The sequence below is a fragment of the Pithys albifrons genome, chromosome 20 (assembly GCF_047495875.1).
Source record: "Pithys albifrons albifrons isolate INPA30051 chromosome 20, PitAlb_v1, whole genome shotgun sequence".
In the NCBI taxonomy this organism is placed as follows: domain Eukaryota; kingdom Metazoa; phylum Chordata; class Aves; order Passeriformes; family Thamnophilidae; genus Pithys; species Pithys albifrons.
Genome location: NC_092477.1, coordinates 12,048,967 through 12,069,329, shown reverse-complemented (window position 1 = coordinate 12,069,329; position 20,363 = coordinate 12,048,967). Strand labels below are relative to the sequence as shown.

Sequence of the window (20,363 nt, the reverse complement as noted above, 5' to 3'; positions counted from 1 at the left end):
TGCCCCTGTTTATTTACCTTGCTTACTCGTGTTTTTGAACATCTGCAAATTCCACTTCCTCACCTTAAAACTGACCTGCTTCCTTGTGTACTTCCATGCACTTGTGCTTCAAAAGGTGCATGTCTCGCCACAGGATCCATTTTTCTTCATTAGCTGTGAATATTTTAGATGGAGTGAAATACCTTGGTAATTCTGTGCATCCAAAACCTTCAGGCTGGCATCCAAAGTCATCCCCAATGCCTGGAAAGGGACTGAAATGTTTTGGATGAACTGCTGTGAAGCAATTCACTGTGTCCCATCCATATTTCTGAACAATAAAGCAGCTTTTCCCCTGCTCTCCCTCAGCTTTGGAGCAAAGTGCTCTCCTGCACTGCTCTTCAGTCCCTTTGAGGAAGGCAAGTGGATGAAGTGCTCTGGGCTTAGGTGGTTTGTTCCTCTCCCCTACTTACCTTTAAATTTTAATTAAAAGTTGTAATTACAGAGAAACCACAGAGCTGACCTTACCAAGGGATGTCCCTCTGGGGAAGACAAAGCAGCAGGGACCGTGCAATGCCATTCCCTTAAAGTAGGGCTGGAAAAGTGACATCAGAGCAGCCTCCCGGAGCAGGGCTGTGTCCCGAGTCACCTTTAGCCCTTCTGGAGACTGAAAAACATGTTTGCTCCCTGTTCTCTCTGCAGAACACGGACTGGGGGGCTGAGCTGCCCCAGCTGTGCCCCCTCCGGTGGCACAGGGTGGCTGCAGAACCCTGGGGAGGGCGGCAGGGACCACCCTCGGCCCCAGCAATGGTGATAAACAGGGCTTGCCTACATCTACTTTGCAGATTCAAGCAGAAATTGGAGGGCCATGCAAAAAGAGAATGTTCTAAATTGGACATGTTTGAGAAGTACTGAGTCACAAGTCTCAAGCTGCACAAGGTCATTTTTGCAGTTTCTTTTTTCAAAGCAAACCCTGGGTTTTCTTACATAAACCAGTGTTGGCAGCACTCAGAACATGCAGTCTTTTTTAGCAAAGCCCTTTGCAGCATGACTGTAGTTTCAGTCTTGGAGGAGCTTCTGCTTCTACTTCAAGAGGAGAATTAGTTTTATATTGCAAAATATTTAATTAGCTCCCTGTTCAAATGAAATGAAACAACAGAATAGTTATACAATTTTACTAGTTTATATTTCAATTCATAAAGTATACACACTGCAACTATGCTACCACAATGTCCACGCACCTAATATTGATGGAGTTACAGGATTTTTTTGGTATTAAACAATAGAGATAATGTTTGCAGTTAAGGAAAAAAGCTTGGACATAGCATGTTCTATCCTGTAGTTACAGAGTACATTAGCCAGCATTAGTACAGTAAACAAGAAAAAGGTAGAAATACAAAATAAACCAAATATCTTTATATACAAACCAGTGCCTCTTATTACCAGCTTATACTCACACTGCACACAAAATTTATCCACTGATGCAATAGATACTTCAGCATAACACAAACCATTATAAATTAAAAAAATTACAAGGTGCAAAACTCCATTCTACAGCTTTCTGGTGAGAACTCAATACAATCCAAGGAATAAGGACTCCAAGCACGTTTAGCACCTGTTAGTGCAACTGCATCGAGCGTGAAGAACGACCTACACCCCTCGGCACTCCCAGGGAAGAGCTGACAGCCAGAGCCGCTCGCAGCTACACCACGCTGTGATTTTTGCCTCATTATCTCTCAGTTTATTGTTTCTTTGTCCCATTCACACCTATGTGCAAAACTAAAACCTGGAAGCTCCGGGGGAGCTCCGCAGAAGGCCCTGCTACAGCCGGGTAAAAACAAACAAACAAACGAACGGAAACACAACAAAAACCTGACAAAACCCAGACAGACTCAGTTCAAAGTCAGACCATCCACATAATTGGTACTTTAGCAGTCCTGGGGGTGAACGCCGTTGATATGTGGATCAAACAATATGACACGAGTGAAACGGAAATTCGCCAGGAATTCGCATTCTTGTCTCGCACTGCCACCAGTGTCCCACCCCGGGGGGATCGGGCTGGCTGCCCATGCCAGAAAGCCCAGAGTTGCATAGAATTGATTAGTAACAGAAAGAGATGCCAAACACAGAGAGATGGATGCTACATCTACTAAAACAAAGTGGGGTTGCTCGACAGGAATGCTGAAATCATCCCCATTCATACAGCAAAACATGTCACCTCCTACTCTCCATTTCCTACCTCTGGGGACTGCTTTCTGGCACTGATGTAGTTCTTGATAAAGTTGTCTTTTTTGTTGCGTTTTTTCCTTTTTCCCTTTTTTTTCTTTTTTTTTTATTTTCTCTGTTAGTGACACTTTTCCTTTCAAATAAAATATTAAAAAAGGTTATAACTGTAAAAAAACCTATCATATGTAAACTTAACAATTAGGGTTTGGTAAGTTCTCGTACCTAGTCTGTGAAAAGCCTCCAGCCAGACGCAGAATGGAGTGTTTCTCTGAAGAGCCTCAGTCTAGCTACATCACCTGTTAAATATCAGTAGTATGAACATCCCAAGACTAGCAGTACAACCTCTCCTGTGTTTCCATCCTCTTTATCTCTGACCTATGGAAATCCTGACATGCTGTGTTTCTATTTTATTTACATTCTGGTCCTCTCATGTCACAGAATTAAACATCTGGCCAAGGAAGGCAACAAAAGGTGTTGTGTTAAAAGGTGTGTTTGACAGAACTGCTTTTCAACAAGTCTCTTTTCCTTGGACTCCAGTCACTGTTTTTATAGAGCTTATTGTTCTGTTGAACCACGTTTTCTTTGCAGCTTGTACTTCATTCAGGGCCAGGCCCAAATGGTGCTCCAAGTCCTGCAAACACAAGAGTAATTTCATTAATTGTTATGCATCCACAGCACAAGGTTATAGGAGTTAATCTCAGAAGGCTCTGGGACATCAATATCTTGGCCACTTTTAGAAGTCAAACAAGTCTTATATAAGTTAAAAGCAGCACAACAAGCTGATGAACAGGAAAAAAAAAGCTTTGAAAAGCAAAACAAGACTTGTGTCATTGCCCTCAGTGAAACAGTCCCCTTTCTTCAGAACATCCAAACCCTGTAATTCTCTCCCATCTGAGGAGCAGCTATTCCCACAGGAAGTAGACCTGTACCTTTCTGTCAACAAGCAGCACTGACACACCAGGTTCGGGCTGAAAGAACAGTGTTCTCATGTTTTACACAAATACCTCAATTACCTGGAGTGCTTTGCAATCGTGTTTTAAGAAACATGTCTAACATTTGTCACACGTTAGTTCTTCATTTAGCACTGATTGCAAGATAAAGGAGCGCATGATTCAGTGCTCTGTCAGTGCCTGGCTCCCTTCCAGGCAGTTGCAGAGGCTCAGGCAGGCAGTGCTGCACTGCAGACAGGCAGATGTCTGTCTGCAAGTTGGAGTAGCTGGTAAATACAGTTCATGCAATTTCAATTACGTTGTCTGCATACACCAAGTTTCAGCCCCAGTGTTTGGTTAAATAACCCAGGCAGGAAATAGCAGGTTACAGTTTCAACCAACAGGCTCTGTTCCAATCTCTACAATTCCCACACACATTTTCTAGGAATGCAGACACGCTGTACAGACAACAAACCAACCTCCAGAGCATTACCTGTATTTTACATTCCGCCTCCACAAGCTGCAGCTTGGTCTGGGCCAGCTCCAGCTCCATCTCCCTCAGCTGGTTCTTCAGCGTCTCCTTCTCCTCGTCCGTGTCCTCGTCCGCCCCGTCCTTGGCGGCGCTGGCCGCCCTCACTCTGCCCTCCTTGCTGAAGAACTCGCGGCAGTGCTCGCAGTCATCCACCTTTTGCTGCACACACACACCTGGCTGTGAGTGTGGGACTGTGCCTGCAGGCAGAGCCTGGCCCCAGCCCTGCTGTCCCCTGCCCTGCCCCGGCCCCAGCCCTGCCCTGGCCCCAGCCCTGCTGTCCCCTGCCCTGCCCTGGCCCCAACCCTGCTGTCCCCAGCCCTGCTCCGACCCCAGCCCTGCCCTGTCCTCTGCCCTGCTCTGTCCCCAACCCTGCTGTCCCCAGCCCTGCTCCGACCCCAGCCCTGCCCCGACCCCAGCCCTGCCCTGTCCTCTGCCCTGCTCTGTCCCCAACCCTGCTGTCCCCAGCCCTGCTCCGTCCCCAGCCCTGCCCCTGCCCCGGCCCCAGCCCTGCTCCGTCCCCAGCCCTGCTCCGTCCCCAGCCCTGCCCCGGCCCAGCAGCTCAGCCCCAGAGGGGTCACCAGGAGCTCCTGCCACCCCCAGCCCACGGGCTCTGCAAACACTGCTGTGTTTTCTGCTGCAGTGATGGGCTCTGTCCCATCCCTACGTTACTCTGAGCTAAAACTCAGGCAGAGAATCTCTTCCAGAAAAAGAAGAGCCCTCAGAAAAATTAACAGTTATTATTGCCCAGCATCAGCATTACCATGGAACCACGACAGCAGGAGTGGGCTGACAGCTGCTCATCCTTTCTCCCAGACCTCCCCCTTATAACCCTCTCTTTTATCTACAGGAACTCTCCTTCAGCCACCATTTTAGTAATTAAATAGTGTGCTTGCTGTCATGGTTTTGCCAAGAGACTGAGACATTGGAGACTGTGCATCTATCTGGTCTCTTACCCGAATTTTCTCAATTTCAGCTTTATTTGCTGTTTGTTGCTTTTCCAGTCGTTCACTCAGCTGGGAACAAATCTGACAAGCAAAATTATGTTACCACACCATTTATAAATGCAAATTTCCTCCCAAATGAATGCTAAAGCACAACGAAATGCTACTGCAATATTAGCATGGATAGTCTGAGGACTCTTAGAAAGCCAGGAAAACTGGGATGCTGCATTAAGTTGTCTTATTGTACATATTCCCATCCTCTACATATTCTACTCCCACAGGAAAAGGTGCAGTCTCAACACAAGTTATTGGCAGTTTGGCCTTGCTAAAGGAGCCAGAAAAGGTGAAGAATAACATGGCTCTTTTTGTTGCCTTTGGTATTAAAAGAACAGTCAAGACAGAGTAGTAAAAAAAGTAATTCATTCTCTGAAACCTGTTATGGGCCCACTAAAAAGAGACATGAATTTGCTCCCTTGATACCTTGTGATCAGGAGCTTGAAACCCAAAGGAAGTCTTTGAAAGGAAAATGGCATCTTTTTTTATTTCTTAGGTGGTGTTACCATTTGATTGAAAAAGGGAAGCTGGGAGAGAACTGTTTTTGGAATGAGGGGAACCTTTGATACACAGGAGCCCATTTGCACGAGGTCAGGCTGTAACCAAGGCTGTGGTGACTGATGATCCACAAATACCCACAGCAGGGGCAAACAGGACTGACCACCCATATCAGCATCTCAGAAAAAGACAACACAGGACCAACTTTGGGCTTCCCATTCAGAACAGCTAAAATGTCTCCTCAAATGCAGAAATCTGAACTACCTGGGCAAGTCTTGCACTTTGATAGCAAACCTCAACAGCACAAGGTTGTACTCACCTGTTTGTAGTCACCAATAATAGAGCTGTTCTTCTTGATCTCTGACTCTGCCTTGTCTAGTTCCCTACGACACATTTCCTTCAGCTGCAGGGAAAAAAAGGAAAATGAAGGGTTTATTGAGTTGTAGTCTGAAGAACACCCAGGTGGTATTTCCTCCTGCCCCTGCCCTGCACTGAGGCCTGATGAGCAGCTCAGCCCCCCACAGGCAAGGCAGAGCTGGGCTTTGGTGGGCACAGCAGAGGAACAGTGAGGGGAAGGCAGCACTGAGGAGGTGCTGGCAGGGAGTCCTGAGCTGCCTCTGTGTGCAGCATGGCTGGCACAGCCTGTGCCTCCCTGATTCCCAGTTAAAAACTGCCCCCTCCCTGTGAAGCACCTGGCAGGGAAGTGCCAATCCTGCTCTGCTGACGTCCTTTGCACCACACAAGAGGGGCAAACATGACTTAGAACACTGAGCCCTTCCCACACTTGTCACTGCTTATTTTTATCATTCCTGTGCTGTGCAGAACAGCGGAAATGGCAGGAATGGAATGCCCCAACCTGAGCAGACTCTTCCTCCAGGCGCCTCTTCTCCTCCTCTGCATCGATCAGCTTCTGTTTGGTCATCAGCAGCTCCTTATTCAGGGCATCTGCCTTCTCCTCTGCCTGGAACACAGAGAGGAGTCAGCCCCGAGGGCTGCCCTGCTGTGCCTGCACCAGGACAGAGCCAGGAGTGCAGCCCTTTCAGTCTTACTATGGTTTGGTTCATTGTTACTAAAAACAATACAACTTTATTCTGAAAAAAACCCTGGAGTCCAAAGAAATCCAATAACAGAAATAAGTTGTGTGTTCTCATCCAGACTGGAACTTGACCAATACATTTTGATGGCACAGCACAGCTCACAATGTGCCAGATAATAAAAGACTATAACCAGCTCAGGTCTGAGTTCAATTTGCAAACACTCAACCTTGCAATGAAAACAGAATTAATGCAAAAGGCCTCCAGAACGTTTAAAAAGCCCCCAGGACTCCATGGCACCAACCAGTGGCTGTGACACCATCTCTGTTGTGTCACCCAGAAAATACTGCATAAAAAAGCTGCCAAAGCCAACACAAGAGTCAGGCCCCTCTCCTTCCTCCTTGAAGGAAAGAAATGTCCCACCAGAAACCAACAATCCCTTTGTACTGCAGTTTTTCAAGAAGAAAGAAATACTATTGAAAAAATTCAGCCTCCTTATGAACCACTAAAAACTCTGCAAAGTTAAGACACCTTTTGCTGTCACACAGACACAACACAGCACTTCCCAACAGCTGTATGGATTCTACATAAAAATAGATCAATAACTCAACTGATACATGAAATCTTCAGAAAGTAGCTGTACCAATTCCCTTCAAAGGAAGAAAATCAAAAAGTGAATTTTAGTCCCTTAAAGTCCTGCTGATCCTTTAAAACAGATGGCAAAGGCAAAGAGAACATCTTTTCATTATAGACAGATTTTAAGCTGTTTTAAAGTTAAAGCAAACTGGGATGTGGGAGCCCAACAACAGTAGAAATATGAAGCCTATTTTCTGGTCTAGTGAAAGGATATTAAGGAAATTCTTGTATTTCCAAATGCTTTGCTTTGATCTTTTAAGTTGCAGGTTTCAGACGTGCCATGAATGTATTAGAAAAGGTGTGTTAAACAATGTCCTTTGGCACTTTCCTTTCAGGACACTGGGCTGACAGAATGAAACTCACTATTTCAGGATCCAATTAGAAGAATTAATCAGGGTGCTAAAGCAGGATCAAACCTCCCTGTGTCCTCCCTGGGGGTAACCCAAATGCTGCCAACATCATTTACCATCTCTGAAGACCAGACTATTCTATATCCAATGAGGCAAATCAAAGATTTTGTCTAATTTTGTTCCTCTCCCAGCTCTCCATTAAAACAAAACAATGTAAAAGTATAACTGTGTCTCATACAGGCCCAAGGAGGCACAAACAACAGTTAAAAACTGACAGAAAAAGCTCCTTCAGGATAATTTTTGCTGGAGTCCACCCCCTGAGTGCCAGTGCTGGGCAGTCTGTAGAGCTTTCTGGAAGCCTCAGGAATGCAGGGAAAAAGCCCAAGCAAGAGGAGGTGAACACACCAGTGAGTGGTGAGAACCTGGGTCCTGAACATGCTCTGTGAGTCACCAAAGAGCAGTACATGTAATCAGCCTGAAAGTCACACACCAAATCTCATCAAGAGCAACGTTCACCCATTGGCATCAACATCCAGGACAGGGATGTTTTTCCAAGAGCAAGTTTCCAGGAGACCGTGGGAAACCTTAAATTCTCCAAGGCAGATACAAGAACGTTTTAGAGCCTGTCAACTCCTGCACTGAATGACTTTCAGAAGCCACTTTCCTTTGAGATTTCAGAAATGCACTTATCTTGGTACAGAACAAGAAAGGCAAAACATGAGCACTTGAACTCTTCCCCTCACCTCCCTGAGCAGGCAGACTGTTCCAGCCTGCCATGTGCTAGAAATGCCAGGACCTTTCTGTCTCTGCATGTCCTGTCAAAAAAGAATAAGCATATCCCAGTCAAACCTCCCAAACATGAATGTGTAAGGAAGGGAAAGTCACAGCAAGCTGAAAAAAAAATTGCTGTAACACAAAGTGAACCTGAAGTTTCCTCCTTGGAGCTCTTCTGAAACGGAACAGCCCAGGATGGGGAGTTCACATGGGCAGATTCCAACAAGCCAAGTGGAAACCAAAACAGCTTTTCCAGAGTTGCCTGAGGTACCTGGGAACCTGATCCACACAGAGCCAGACAGACTCAGGCTGGCTTGTTCAGGCAGTTTATCAGGCCCTTTGCAAAGCCTGTCTGCTGCAAAACCATAGTCATAAAAATGCCAGGAAAACAGAATGCAGCAGCCATGTTACTGTGTCTGTGACAATCCCAAGACTTGACCTCGCTCCTGCTGGACTTCTCTGAACATACAGAGAGGAGAAAGCAGCTACTGAGTGCAGGCTCAGAACCTCCCCTCTCCCTCAGATGACTCTGACTGCTTCTCACACTGAGCAGTGTTTCAGTCACCATCCTGTGCCACAGGCCAGACCAGGAGTGTGCAACAAGGACATGGAGGAAGGAATCCTGCCCCACCCAAACAAAAACCACTCCATGTATCTCCTCTCCAGTGAGAGCAGTAGGCAGGAACCAGCCCCTGTCTGCACTGGAGAGCACAGAGATGTGTCTCACGTTGTCCAGGTCCTTCCTGAGCGCGATCTTGCTGGTCACCAGCTCGTGTGCCAGGTCATCGTTCTCCTGCTCCAGCCGCATGTTGGCCTCTTGCAGGCGCCGGTTCTCCCTCTGTGGGCACAGCACAGAGAGGTCAGCACAGAGGGGCACGGGGCAGAGGGGCACGGGGCAGAGGGGTCAGCACAGAGGGGCACGGGGCAGAGGGGCACGGGGCAGAGGGGCACGGGGCAGAGGGGCACGGGGCAGAGGGGCACAGGGCAGAGGGATGGGCACACAGGGCTCCCAGGTGTGCTAAAACACAGAGCTTGCTGTGCCTACACACACGAGCCAGCCCTGGATCCTGAGCATGAGCAAACACAGCTCTACCTGCGTGACAGTCCCTGTGAGGACAAAACCAGCCATAGGGCAAATACAACACAAATGCAGTATTAGCCTTGAGGAGAAAGCAGGGATAAATAACTCTGCTCAGCTCTTACTTGTTGAGCTACAGAAATGTTTTTGAAGCCTGCAGTAGGAGGGGTATCATTCTACCAGTGATACCTTGCCAGGAGCTTCCCACAAGTGCTGCCTTTCTGGGCTCAAAATAGAATTTGCATGCTGGAAACAGGTGAGAGAGGAGGGTCCTGGGAAAAACACTCTCTTTTCTCCCTCCTGTTACAACTCCCAGCACATGAACAGATACACTTTACACAAAACTTTTCTGATTAAAATACATAAATTTATATGTATGTGCATGTGCTATTGTAGTACATGTATGTATAGACAACTTTCTATGTGTAATTTATTCCCATATTATATTTATTTGATTAACAAACTACTTATAAAATTATACACTTACTGTAACATACATCATTTGAAATTAGGGAGAGGAGTAAAGGCAGGACTGTAATCATGGAAGGCAGAGCTGGAATTCATTAGGCATTTCCTCTCTGTTCATGGGCTTTGGTGCAATCAGCACATCACACAAGTGCTACAAACAGGCTCGACTGGCACAGTTCTATAAGCCCAAGTATAAATTCATACTATTCATTTTTTGCACAAAGCTGGGCTCACAACAACCCCATCCTATCCTGATTAATGTTGCCAACACAGAGAAAGATTCTCTTCATGTTCATGGGGCCAATTCCCCTGTTGCATCCAAATTGGTCACAAAAAAATACCAGCTCAAGAAAAAAGGAGTCAAAGTAGGAACTTCCTGTGTGTTAAATCAGACTGAAGAAGATAAAGGTTACCTCAAATCTTTCTATAGGATCCTCCTGTTGAGCTTGCTGCTCTCTCATGGTATGATATTCCTTTTCATATTTCTTCAGCTTCTTCTGGCTAATCTAAATTAAAGCAGCCCATTAGTTCCTGCCCAGAACATCAATAAAAGAACACAACTCACACAGGGTTATGGTACAAGCTTTAGGCATCTCCTGTCCTGTACAGAGCACAGCTCCTGCCCCCCCAGTTCTGCTGTCAGACCCTCAGAGATGGTCACAAACTCAGTTCCACTCAATATAACAACAGCAGCATCTCTCCTCAGCCCTTTGTGGATACAGGGAAGGTTCTGAGAAGCATCCAGAGCATCCTGCCCCAGCTCCTCCCTGGTGCTGCCCAGCTCTGCTGCTCCACACACTGCAGGGCTCAGCAGAGCACAACTCATGAGCCAAGTTTAAATTCTGAGCTGGCCTGATGCTGAGGCATCTTTGGCTGTAACATTTACCATCAAGCAGAAGTATTTGGTTTACTTTAACATGAGTCTGCAAATGCTGAAAGGGCAAGTGGAGGCTCAGCTGACATTTCTGCTGGTGTCACTCAAGCTCAGCAGCAAAGAGGTGGCAGCTCTGGGGCATGTGAGCCCTGCCCTCTGCTGCCCTGGGCTCCCACAGACACCAACACCAGCACAGGGACTCCCTCAGGGCCCCACTTTCCCCTTCTGTGAGAAGGGACAGAAAGGTGGTGCTGAGTTCAGTGTCTGTGCCCAGGGCTCAGGTCCTACCAGGCCAGGGAACACGAGGGAAGCTGTAACAGGGCCTGACCAGCACCTCTCCTGGTGTCACCTGTGCCATGTGCTGCAGGGGTTCAGCAACACAGACCATGCCAAGAACACTGTGAGCATTTCACAGGCAAGTTGCATCTAAATGAAATCTCCAGCATTTTAAGTTGCTACAGAACCTTTGCTATTATTTCAGTAACCCAATAACTGGCCATGGTTTCCTCTTTAAAAAACCCTAGTCTGAGAAACAGGCTGAATTTTACATGCATAAATGACAGGCAGGTGTTTGGTTTCTCTCATCTCTGGTTTTACCATGAACAGCCTCCCTGCAGAGGAGCTGCAGAATCCTGGTGGCCAGGCTCCCTCTAGTGAGAGCTGACCAGAAGCACCTCAGCCCCTGGGATGGCATTTCTGGAGGTGCCACCCCATCTGCCTGCAGTGTCCAACCACATCACAGCTGCAGGAGTTATTCTTACCAAGCACCGAGACACCCACCCAGAGGATTAACCCTTCACTGACAACGAAGTCAGTAACTTGGGTGGATTATTTCCCTGCTCTGCCTCTGGTCAAACACTGCCCAAGTTGTAAAGTATCCCCACCTATGTAAAGGTTAGATTTCTACAAGTGAGGCCCCCAGCCATGAGAGAGGGGAGAAAGGCAGACACTCCCCTGTATAGTCTTCTTGTTTTCCAAGTGCATTAAGCCAGTTTTGCCTTTTTAGGTGATGCTGAGAAGATGTGCCACTGTCACCAGTTCTGAGCACTGCAGGCTTGGAGGGCCCTGTGCCCTGGGGAAGGATTCTGGCTTTGTGTGGTCACAGAAAGCAGAAATGAGCCCTGAAGTTCCAGCACAGTTTTTCAGGGGCACAGGAGGCAGCTGACATAACTCTGCCAACATTTGTTGCCCAGAACAGCCGTGGCTGCCCCATCCCTGGGAGAGTCCAAGGCCAGGCTGGACAGGGCTTGGAGCAACCTGGGACAGTGGGAGGTGCCCCTGCCCATGGCAGGGGTGGCACTGGGTGATCTTTAAGGTCCCTTTCACCTTTCTGTGATTCCATGATTTGATGGCAACATTGATGAGTGACTTTAAGAATCTGGTGTTGTCTGCAGCTGATCCCTCCCTGACCTCCTTTCCAGCAGAATGCTGTCCTAATCACAATGCCTTACCCAGGCTACTTCTCCCTTCCTATAAATTATTTATTTTGACATCAGGCCCTTTTCTGCTCAAAAAACCACTTGGAGATACAGAGCTGGAGATTTCTACTGACAGCAAAGGACTTATATATTGGGTCAAGGAAAGCGATAATGTGCAGCACATCCATCAGGGGCACACACAGGGATGTGATGCAGGAATGTTCAGCACAGGAGGGCTGCCTGTGCTTCCTGCACAACCTGCCCTTTAATCCCCCAAACCTCCCAGCTCTGCAGGAAGCCATGGACAACCCTGCCATGTCCACCCAGGGACTGCCTGCTTGTGCCACTCCCCACAGCACTGGGAACACAGGGAGTTTTGGCACAGTGGGAGAAGGAGCAAGTTGCTATTTGGAAACATAAGAGACAAATGTACTTATTATCACAGTCACAGAATATGCTGAGCTAAAAGGGACCCACAAGGACCATCAAGTCCAACTCTTCACCCTGCTCAGGGCATCCCCAAGAGCCACACCATGTGCCTGAGAGATCTGAACCAGATGCCTGTGCAACATTTAATCTGTGGCTAATGCTAAATTAGAGCAGAGAGCTAAACAAGCTTTATTCTTGATTATTCCATAATTTCTACACTATTTTCATACACGATATGCTTGAACTCTGTGCAGGATACTGGTACCCACACTGCTGCTGCACCAGTTCCCAGGATGCCTTGGATGTTCCCATGCTGTGAAGTTGTGCACTTCACACTGATGCTGCAAAGGTGAATCTGAGGGAGAAAGGACACTCTGAACCACACCAGTGCCTCTGTCTCAAAATCAATGTACACAACCCTCTCCAATGAACCTGCACTGGCATTTGGGCCGTGGGCTGCAGCTGGAGCCAGCCCTGCCCCAGGGAGGGGCCTGCAGTGCCACCCCCTCTCACCTTCATGTTGCAGGCCAGCTCCATCAGCTTCTTGGCGTTCTCCTCGGAGCGGTACCGCTTGGGCAGCTGCACGCGGAAGAACTTCAGGGCCCCCTCAAAGTCAGTCAGTAACAAATCATCCTTGGTGGTCTGGACACAGGGAAGGAAACACCAGGACAAGCTGAATTCCCAGAGACAACAAAGCAGCCTCAGTTCTGGAAAGCTCCAAGAGCATCACTGCTTCTTAGCCTTCTGCAGAGAGTGTTTGTTTCTAGTTCTGCAACCCTCTATTCCCCCTCCCAAAGCACTGAGCTGCACAGGACATGCCAGACCACAGCACAGGGAGCACAAGGAGCTGTTTGCTTCTCAAAAAATACCATATTTTTGTAACAGGCATCTTAATTTTTTATATGGTGGGTAATGATGCACAAACCACATTGTGTACTCACTTTTAATAATCCCAGTGCAACGTTAAAGATAACACTTATTCCCTGTAAAAAAAAAGACAAAATAAATTAATTTCTCAGTATTTACAAGCTTGGATATGAATTTATTTGGTGGGTTGTTTGTCTTGTTTCTGTGAAAAGGAGAACCAGGATACACATTAACCAGGTGCTATGTTAAATCAAAGGCCCAGAGAATGGCTTTGCAAACAACTGGGAAAGTCTCTTTACTGGAGAGGGCAAAACAATCAACACAGTTTTCTTATCCCCTCAGCAGTCTTGGACTCTGAAGTGATGAAGGCACAGTCGTGCACTTTATTTTGTTTTAATGACTAGTTAGCCAGCTCAAGATACTTTAATTTTCTTACAGCAACTTCTGAAAACACCCAGTCAAATGCAGCAATACAGACACCAGTATAGCAAGTTCTGGTGTTCAAAACCTGGGACAATTTGGGACACAAGGAAGAAAGTGACTCACTTTAGAACAGAGTCCCATGGCACCTACTTTGCCACTGCTCCTTAAAGTGTTTTATTTATATTGTCCAGTTAAATACCAGCAGTTCCCACAGTCAGCAGGAGCACAAACCTTCTCCAGGGGTCCCTGTGATAGTCGTGACTCTTTGCTCATCTTACCTCAGTTCTTTCTTTTTCCCACTAAAGGATTCTTTCAGTGTTACTTTAAAATGATAAAAACCCCTTAAAACTTCCCTATGAGAACATTTACTATTTATGAATTGAAAATGTGTTTCTAAACAAACAGAACCCATTTCTCCATCCCATCTGCTGCCTCCTATTGCACTGGCACATGGACAAAGCAAGCAGCAGACACAGAGAGAGGGCAGGAACATTGACCAGGGGGTTTAGGAATGCTGGAACCCTTCAGGGAAGGAAATGCAGGAAATCTGCCACTTCACAGAACAACTGCAGATCTGAGGAAGAAGGGATGTGTAATGGAACCAGTAAATCACTAAAAAACCCAAGGATGCTTCAGAGCAAGATGGGATTTGTTCACTGATGTTAATAAGCACTGACTCTAATTACACTACTTACCAGCACAGCACCAAATCCACTGTTCTAAAATGACTGCAGACAAAATCTCCATGTAAAGATCTTTGCTCTCTAAATATATGTTGTGAAATACAGAGAGACTTCAAGTTTTCCAGGAGAAAGAGCTCCAAGCTTGTTGCCCAGCATGAGTGTTAGCTGGGCAATTTTATACACAATGGCCACCAAGGAATAATAGTCTAGGAAAAAAATGTTATCATTGTGCATAATACAATTTAAGAACAGAACAATCCACTTATTTGTAAATTAACTCTCATCCCATTGGCACTGTATAGAGTCATCTCACATAGATTCAACAGTGCTACAGGAAACAGGAGAGTATAATCTTTTCTATAGATATTGACTCCCAATTTGTATCTTTGAAATGCTGACACCTTCTGTCCTTGCAGAAACAAAACATTTCTACATGCAAATGTCACCTGTTGTGCTCAGAGGGAACTGACAGTGACAAGGACCTGAACCCAGAGAGTGACAAACTGTCGAGAGCTGGAGCTGTGCAAGTCTCCAGTTCCAACACACCTCACAGAGGAGCAAGTCAATAATATGGAAGACCATGTAGAGAGGGAATTTTGCAGTGAAGAGGGTCAGGAACCACTGGGAAGCATACATGTGTGCTTCAAGGCTGATGTCCAGAAAGTGGTTATACAGATCAGGAATGTATTCCTGGCAATAAAAAACACAAACACTCAAAGTTAATTCAGGCTATTTGGAACTGCAGCTGAAATCCCAAAGTACAGAAGTAAGACAGGTTGAGTGATAATCAGTGCAGCAAGGCAGGGTTTGGTACCCACCATGCCTGACATGCCAAGGGGCTTCCTGAGGATGCCAAAGGCTTGTCCAGGTGTGGATGCCCACAGGGACATTGAAATTTGCCTTGGCAGGGCCCAGCCAGTGCTGCCTGGCATGGAAAAGCCACCTCTGCATCCCCACTGATTGGTGACAAACCCTGTTCCCACCCAGGGCAAAGCCACCTCTGCATCCCCACTGATTGGTGACAAACCCTGTTCCCACCCAGGGCAAAGCCACCTCTGCATCTCTCCTGAGAGGTGACAAACCCTGTTCCCACCCAGGCACAGCCTGTTCCCTGCAGGCCCCCAGCCCAGCCCAGCCCAGCCCAGCCCAGCCCAGCCCAGCCCAGCCCACCTGCATGAGGCGCTCCAGCTGGTAGAACTTGCAGTGCAAATCTTCAAAGTTCTGTTTGAAAAGTTCCCTGAGTCCGTAGTCGAACATGATTTTGACCAGCACGCTGAACGCTTGCTCCTCAGGCATCTGGGGGGAAACACAGGGCACTGACACCCCCCAGCAGCTCCTAGGCCTGCACCTCCCTCCTCCTCCTCCTCCTGCTGAAAGGATAAACTGTCTCCACTCCTTAATTTTGATTTTTAAAAGCAAACAAGAATATGAAATCAATTAACACCCAAAATGATGTTTAGTGTTTCAAATGGCACTTCAGCCTCAGTCTGTGGGATAAACCACTCCCCTCTCACTCCACTGAAAATGCATCTTCCAGACATCAGGACCAAAGCAGTTTCCTGGGGTCTTTGTTGCAAATCATGTCAGAATCTCATCTCACAGATTCTGACCAGCCTAACCCTTTGGCCCATACATAGATAAGACAGGAGCAGTATTAGAGGATGTTAAACAGAATAATTCTCTTATTCTTATTAAATATTTACCTTTTTCAATGACATTATTACATTTGATGTTTATTTATTACATAGCATAAATAAGAGAAACCAGGAACTGCCAACAAAAGTTCCACATATCCCAACTCAGCATTGGTTTGGGAAGGTTCAATGGCCCTTTCCTGCCAAAAACTAAGAAACACTCAAAGCCCTTCAGTGTTTTGACATTTTTCCTTGCCCTCAAAATTCAGTTTCCATATTTCCATAGAAAAGTCTGACTTGGGGTCAGTCTCTGGTTCCTGTAAAGGACAGAACATCCATCTCAAGTATTCTATTATTAATCTGCAGATGGAGTTTGTTAAAACTGAAAACTTTGCTGAAACATTCCAGACTGGGGGTGAAGGACTTGCAGAAACTTCATTTCCTTTCCTGTAACACATGCTTTTATTTTTTATTTTCCTTAACAGCCACACTCCAAAGACTGACTTTAAAGAGAATCAAAGAAAAAGAAACTTATTTGAAATCTTTTTTAATTCCAGAAGCCACAACTATTGATAGAGGGAGAACTCTGGAATAACACATGGTTCAGTCATGACAGTGAGTCTCTCTAATGCAATGGATATTAAAAAATGGACATATGACAATGAAAAAGCTAAAGAAAGCCCATCTGTTTCAGGAAAAGTGTTCAGTTCTCCTATCAGGAAGAGCTGCCCTTCTCGAACAGGTTCAGTGAGGAAATCAAGAATTAACTGCTCATCAAGTAAATATTGCAGATGACAGTAACAAACAACTAAAAGGTTGTTATCATTAATCACTTCTGTTTCACAAGAATGGAGTTCATGTTCTCTTCTAAATCCTCCACTGACTTCACACCAACATGGCCAATCCCCCTGAAGCCCAGCCCAGCCTTCCTCTTGCAGCAGAACTGCAGGGAACTCTGCAGCCCAGCCCTCTCAGAGCTGCTGGGAACAGGAGCCCAGGGCACAATGGGCTCAGGAACTCTGCAGCTGCAGCTCCCCCTTGCAACACAAACACTGACAAAGAGCAGGCATCACTTTAAACCAGAGCACTCTAAATCATTTGTACAGATTTCTGATCCTCTCCTATTTCCCAGGCATGAGGGAATCTAAAGCTTTGGCTCCTGACACACAGGAACCATCAATCTCTCTCTGCAGCTTCTGAACACACCAGCAATTAAAGGATATTACACTGATGAGATCACTTCTATCAACAGCAATTAAGTTTAAAAAAGCATAATACAGTTTCTTTTGAAAATATTAAAATATTATTTTATCCTTCCCTAACCTCTGAAACCAAGGAGCACAAAGACCTACAAGACAAGAGCCCAGAGACAGCACAGTCTGCCCTGAGACCCACTGACTGACATCCCCCCAGTGCCCTAAACTCCTCTGTGTGTACAGTGGGGGGCAATTACCACCTGTATTTCTGACTGATTCCAATTGAAACATCTTCCAAAAAGCTTAAATCTGACCTTGGAAGCCTGAAACAAAAACATTTACAGTGTTGTCTTATACACAAATCCCATGCCTATGAGTGCAGGCCTGAATGGAGGGGTCCTGGAACAGCAACACAGGGGATGGACACACTGCAGAGCAGAGTCCCCACAAACCCCACAGGAGGTTTTAAACAATGTGCTCTTCTCTAAAATCACATCATCACTGACCAACATGTAAGTAAGTATGAGCCCTGCAACCCCACTAGTTCAGAAGTTTGTTCTGGGCAAAGTGGAGCAACGATGAAGTTTAAAAGACACGAGGGAAAACGCAGCACTTACATGTAACAGCAGCACAGCAGCAAGAAATGACTGGCCTTGGCAGTAGCCAATCTCCTCATCATACACAGAGTAGGCCTACAAAACAAGCAGGACTTTACTTGTATCTGTCTCAAGCTACAAACACAAAGAAAACAGAACAAACACTGCACTGCACACAGCTCCATGAACTGCCACAGTGTGCAGCCACTGCCACCCTGACAGAGGGACAGGCTGTGAGAGCCAGCCTGGGCCTGGAGAGGCAGTGCCTGCCCACAGTGATGCACCAGGGCTGCTGCAGCCCATCAAACCACTTGTCTGAGGGCTGGAAGCTTAAACCACTCCAAGGAACTGAACACGAGCTGCCCATTTCCAATTCCTTCCCCTCAATGAGCAGCCTCAGTGCATGTCTGTGGCTTTGTAACACTTATGGGAGGTACAGAGTTACCCCCAGTTACATCATTTGTCCAGCCTGGCCCAGGCTGGCTGGTCTGGAATCAAGGGAAATCTGCACCAAACACCTGAGTGTTCAGGAATCCAGCAGGGCTTTGTGTCACCTGCTGCAATGCCACCAACCACCACCAAAGAGCCTCGGAGAGGGACCAGCCTGGGCCAGTGCCAGAGCCTGTCCCCACGGCAGGTAATGGGAACACATCCACATTCTTCTCACCCACCAGTCACATCTGTTCATGATGTGGAATACAAGTTACCAAAGCCAGCAGAATGTAAAGAATACCTTGCATATTTTGTACAGGGAGTCCTGGCCATCCCCCCCAGTGTCTTTGAAATAATCATGAGCAGGGAAGGTTCGGTTGATGTCCCGGGTGATGGCACTGTCTTGTGGAGACTCCTGTCAGAGAAAGAAAATAATATGTAAATTAAAACACATCAAAAGAATATAAATGACAGTGTGCTAGGACTGAGAGCTGCAAGATTGGCACTGGGTTCTGTGCACTGCTCTAAATTTAACAAAACACAGTCTCCTCCACCAGAGCAGGCTGGCAGCTCCACATGGCAGTCTGGATAGATTTGGGTACCTGAACACATCTGGGAACAGTCTGTGGGGGCAGGACACACGGACACACACACAGAGACATGGGCAGGACACACACACACACAGGGTCTAACACACACACACAGGGTCACACACACAGGGTCACACACACACGGTCACACACACACACACACAGAGACATGGGCAGGACACACACACACAGAGTCACACACACACACAGTCACAGACACACAGTCACACACACACACACAGAGACATGGGCAGGACACACACACACAGAGTCACACACACACACAGTCACACACACACACACAGACAGAGTCACACACACACACAGTCACACACACACAGTCACACACACACAGAGACATGGGCAGGACACACACACACAGAGTCACACACACACACACAGAGTCACACACACACACACAGAGTCACACACACACAGAGTCACACACACACAGAGTCACACACAGAGTCACACACACAGTCACACACACAGTCACACACACAGTCACACACACACACACAGAGTCACACACACACACACAGAGTCACACACACAGTCACACACACACAGTCACACACAGAGTCACAAACAGAGTCACACACAGAGTCACACACAGAGTCACACACAGAGTCACATACACACACACAGTCACACACACACACACAGTCACACGGAGTCACACACACACGGAGTCACACACACACACACACACGGAGTCACACACACACGGAGTCACACACACACGGAGTCACACACACACGGAGTCACACACACACACACAGTCACACACACACACACAGTCACACACACACACACAGTCACACACACACACACAGTCACACACACACACACAGTCACACACACACACACAGTCACACACACACACACAGTCACACACGTGTTCCAGGCCAGAGCAGTGCAGAGCCTCCCCTGGAGGTTTCTGATCCCCAGCACTGCCCAGGCACGTTCCTTTCATCACTCCCTGCAGGGAGTGACAGTCAGTTGTGAGCAGCTGCTGCCTGAACCCTGCCCCTGAAGTTCCCTGAGCAACCACTGCAGCCCCCCCTGAGAGTCCAACTACAGAAAACAGAAATCTGAGTATGAGCCCCAGAAAGCCTCACACAGTGAAACACGCCCAGGGCAGGGACAGGTGCCTGTATGAGCTGGGATTTCAGCACGGGGAACATGGGACTTGGCTCCACACACTGCTCTGACACAGCCTCAGGTGCCTTGGGCATTTGGAAAGCTCAACAGTAACAAAAAGAGTTCTGCTCTATCCAAATAACCCATATTTCTGTAGCAAACTGAACAAGATTAGAAGTAAAAGACAGTAGAAGAAGTACATGATGTAATCAGTGTGAAGATCATTCAACACAGCTTGGAGTTCTTTTTCTTCACAAAACCATTTTGCAAACAGCAACAACAAAATTACCACAGTGTGCTTCATTTTCTCTTCTGATTTTAATCCAAGGTTAATGCTCCTCTCTGGGGCTTAATACAGACATTTCATTAGGAAAGCATTACACTGCTATTAGAATCAAGTTACCAGATTGTTTGGGAAATTTATCAAAAGTACTGTTCAGCATTCCAATTTGATAATAATTAACATGCTAAAGAGTCTGTCTCATTAAAAGGAAATCAAAAACAAACAAAACCCAGTGCTCAACAAATTTCATATAAATATCTACCTTTTAAGTCAAAGACAAATACACTAATGGCTGGCTG

At 46.7% G+C, this 20,363-nt stretch overlaps 1 protein-coding gene across 2 annotated transcripts in view; it reads right to left on the bottom strand.

The window, feature by feature from the left end:
- Positions 1-1,109: 1,109 nt before the first annotated feature.
- RABGAP1 (RAB GTPase activating protein 1) overlaps positions 1,110-20,363 on the bottom strand; it is a 65,660-nt gene continuing 46,406 nt past the window's right edge. For both annotated transcript variants that reach the window (XM_071574154.1, XM_071574155.1), the window contains 13 exons: positions 18,350-18,463; positions 17,638-17,712; positions 15,361-15,486; positions 14,737-14,880; positions 13,159-13,200; positions 12,731-12,859; positions 9,910-10,002; positions 8,678-8,788; positions 6,013-6,117; positions 5,476-5,559; positions 4,617-4,688; positions 3,625-3,822; positions 1,110-2,833 (listed from right to left, as the gene is read on the bottom strand). In XM_071574154.1, the coding sequence (XP_071430255.1) occupies positions 2,711-2,833; positions 3,625-3,822; positions 4,617-4,688; positions 5,476-5,559; positions 6,013-6,117; positions 8,678-8,788; positions 9,910-10,002; positions 12,731-12,859; positions 13,159-13,200; positions 14,737-14,880; positions 15,361-15,486; positions 17,638-17,712; positions 18,350-18,463 (1,416 nt within the window). In that variant the 3' untranslated portion in view covers positions 1,110-2,710. The remainder of the gene's footprint in view (positions 2,834-3,624; positions 3,823-4,616; positions 4,689-5,475; positions 5,560-6,012; positions 6,118-8,677; positions 8,789-9,909; positions 10,003-12,730; positions 12,860-13,158; positions 13,201-14,736; positions 14,881-15,360; positions 15,487-17,637; positions 17,713-18,349; positions 18,464-20,363) is intronic.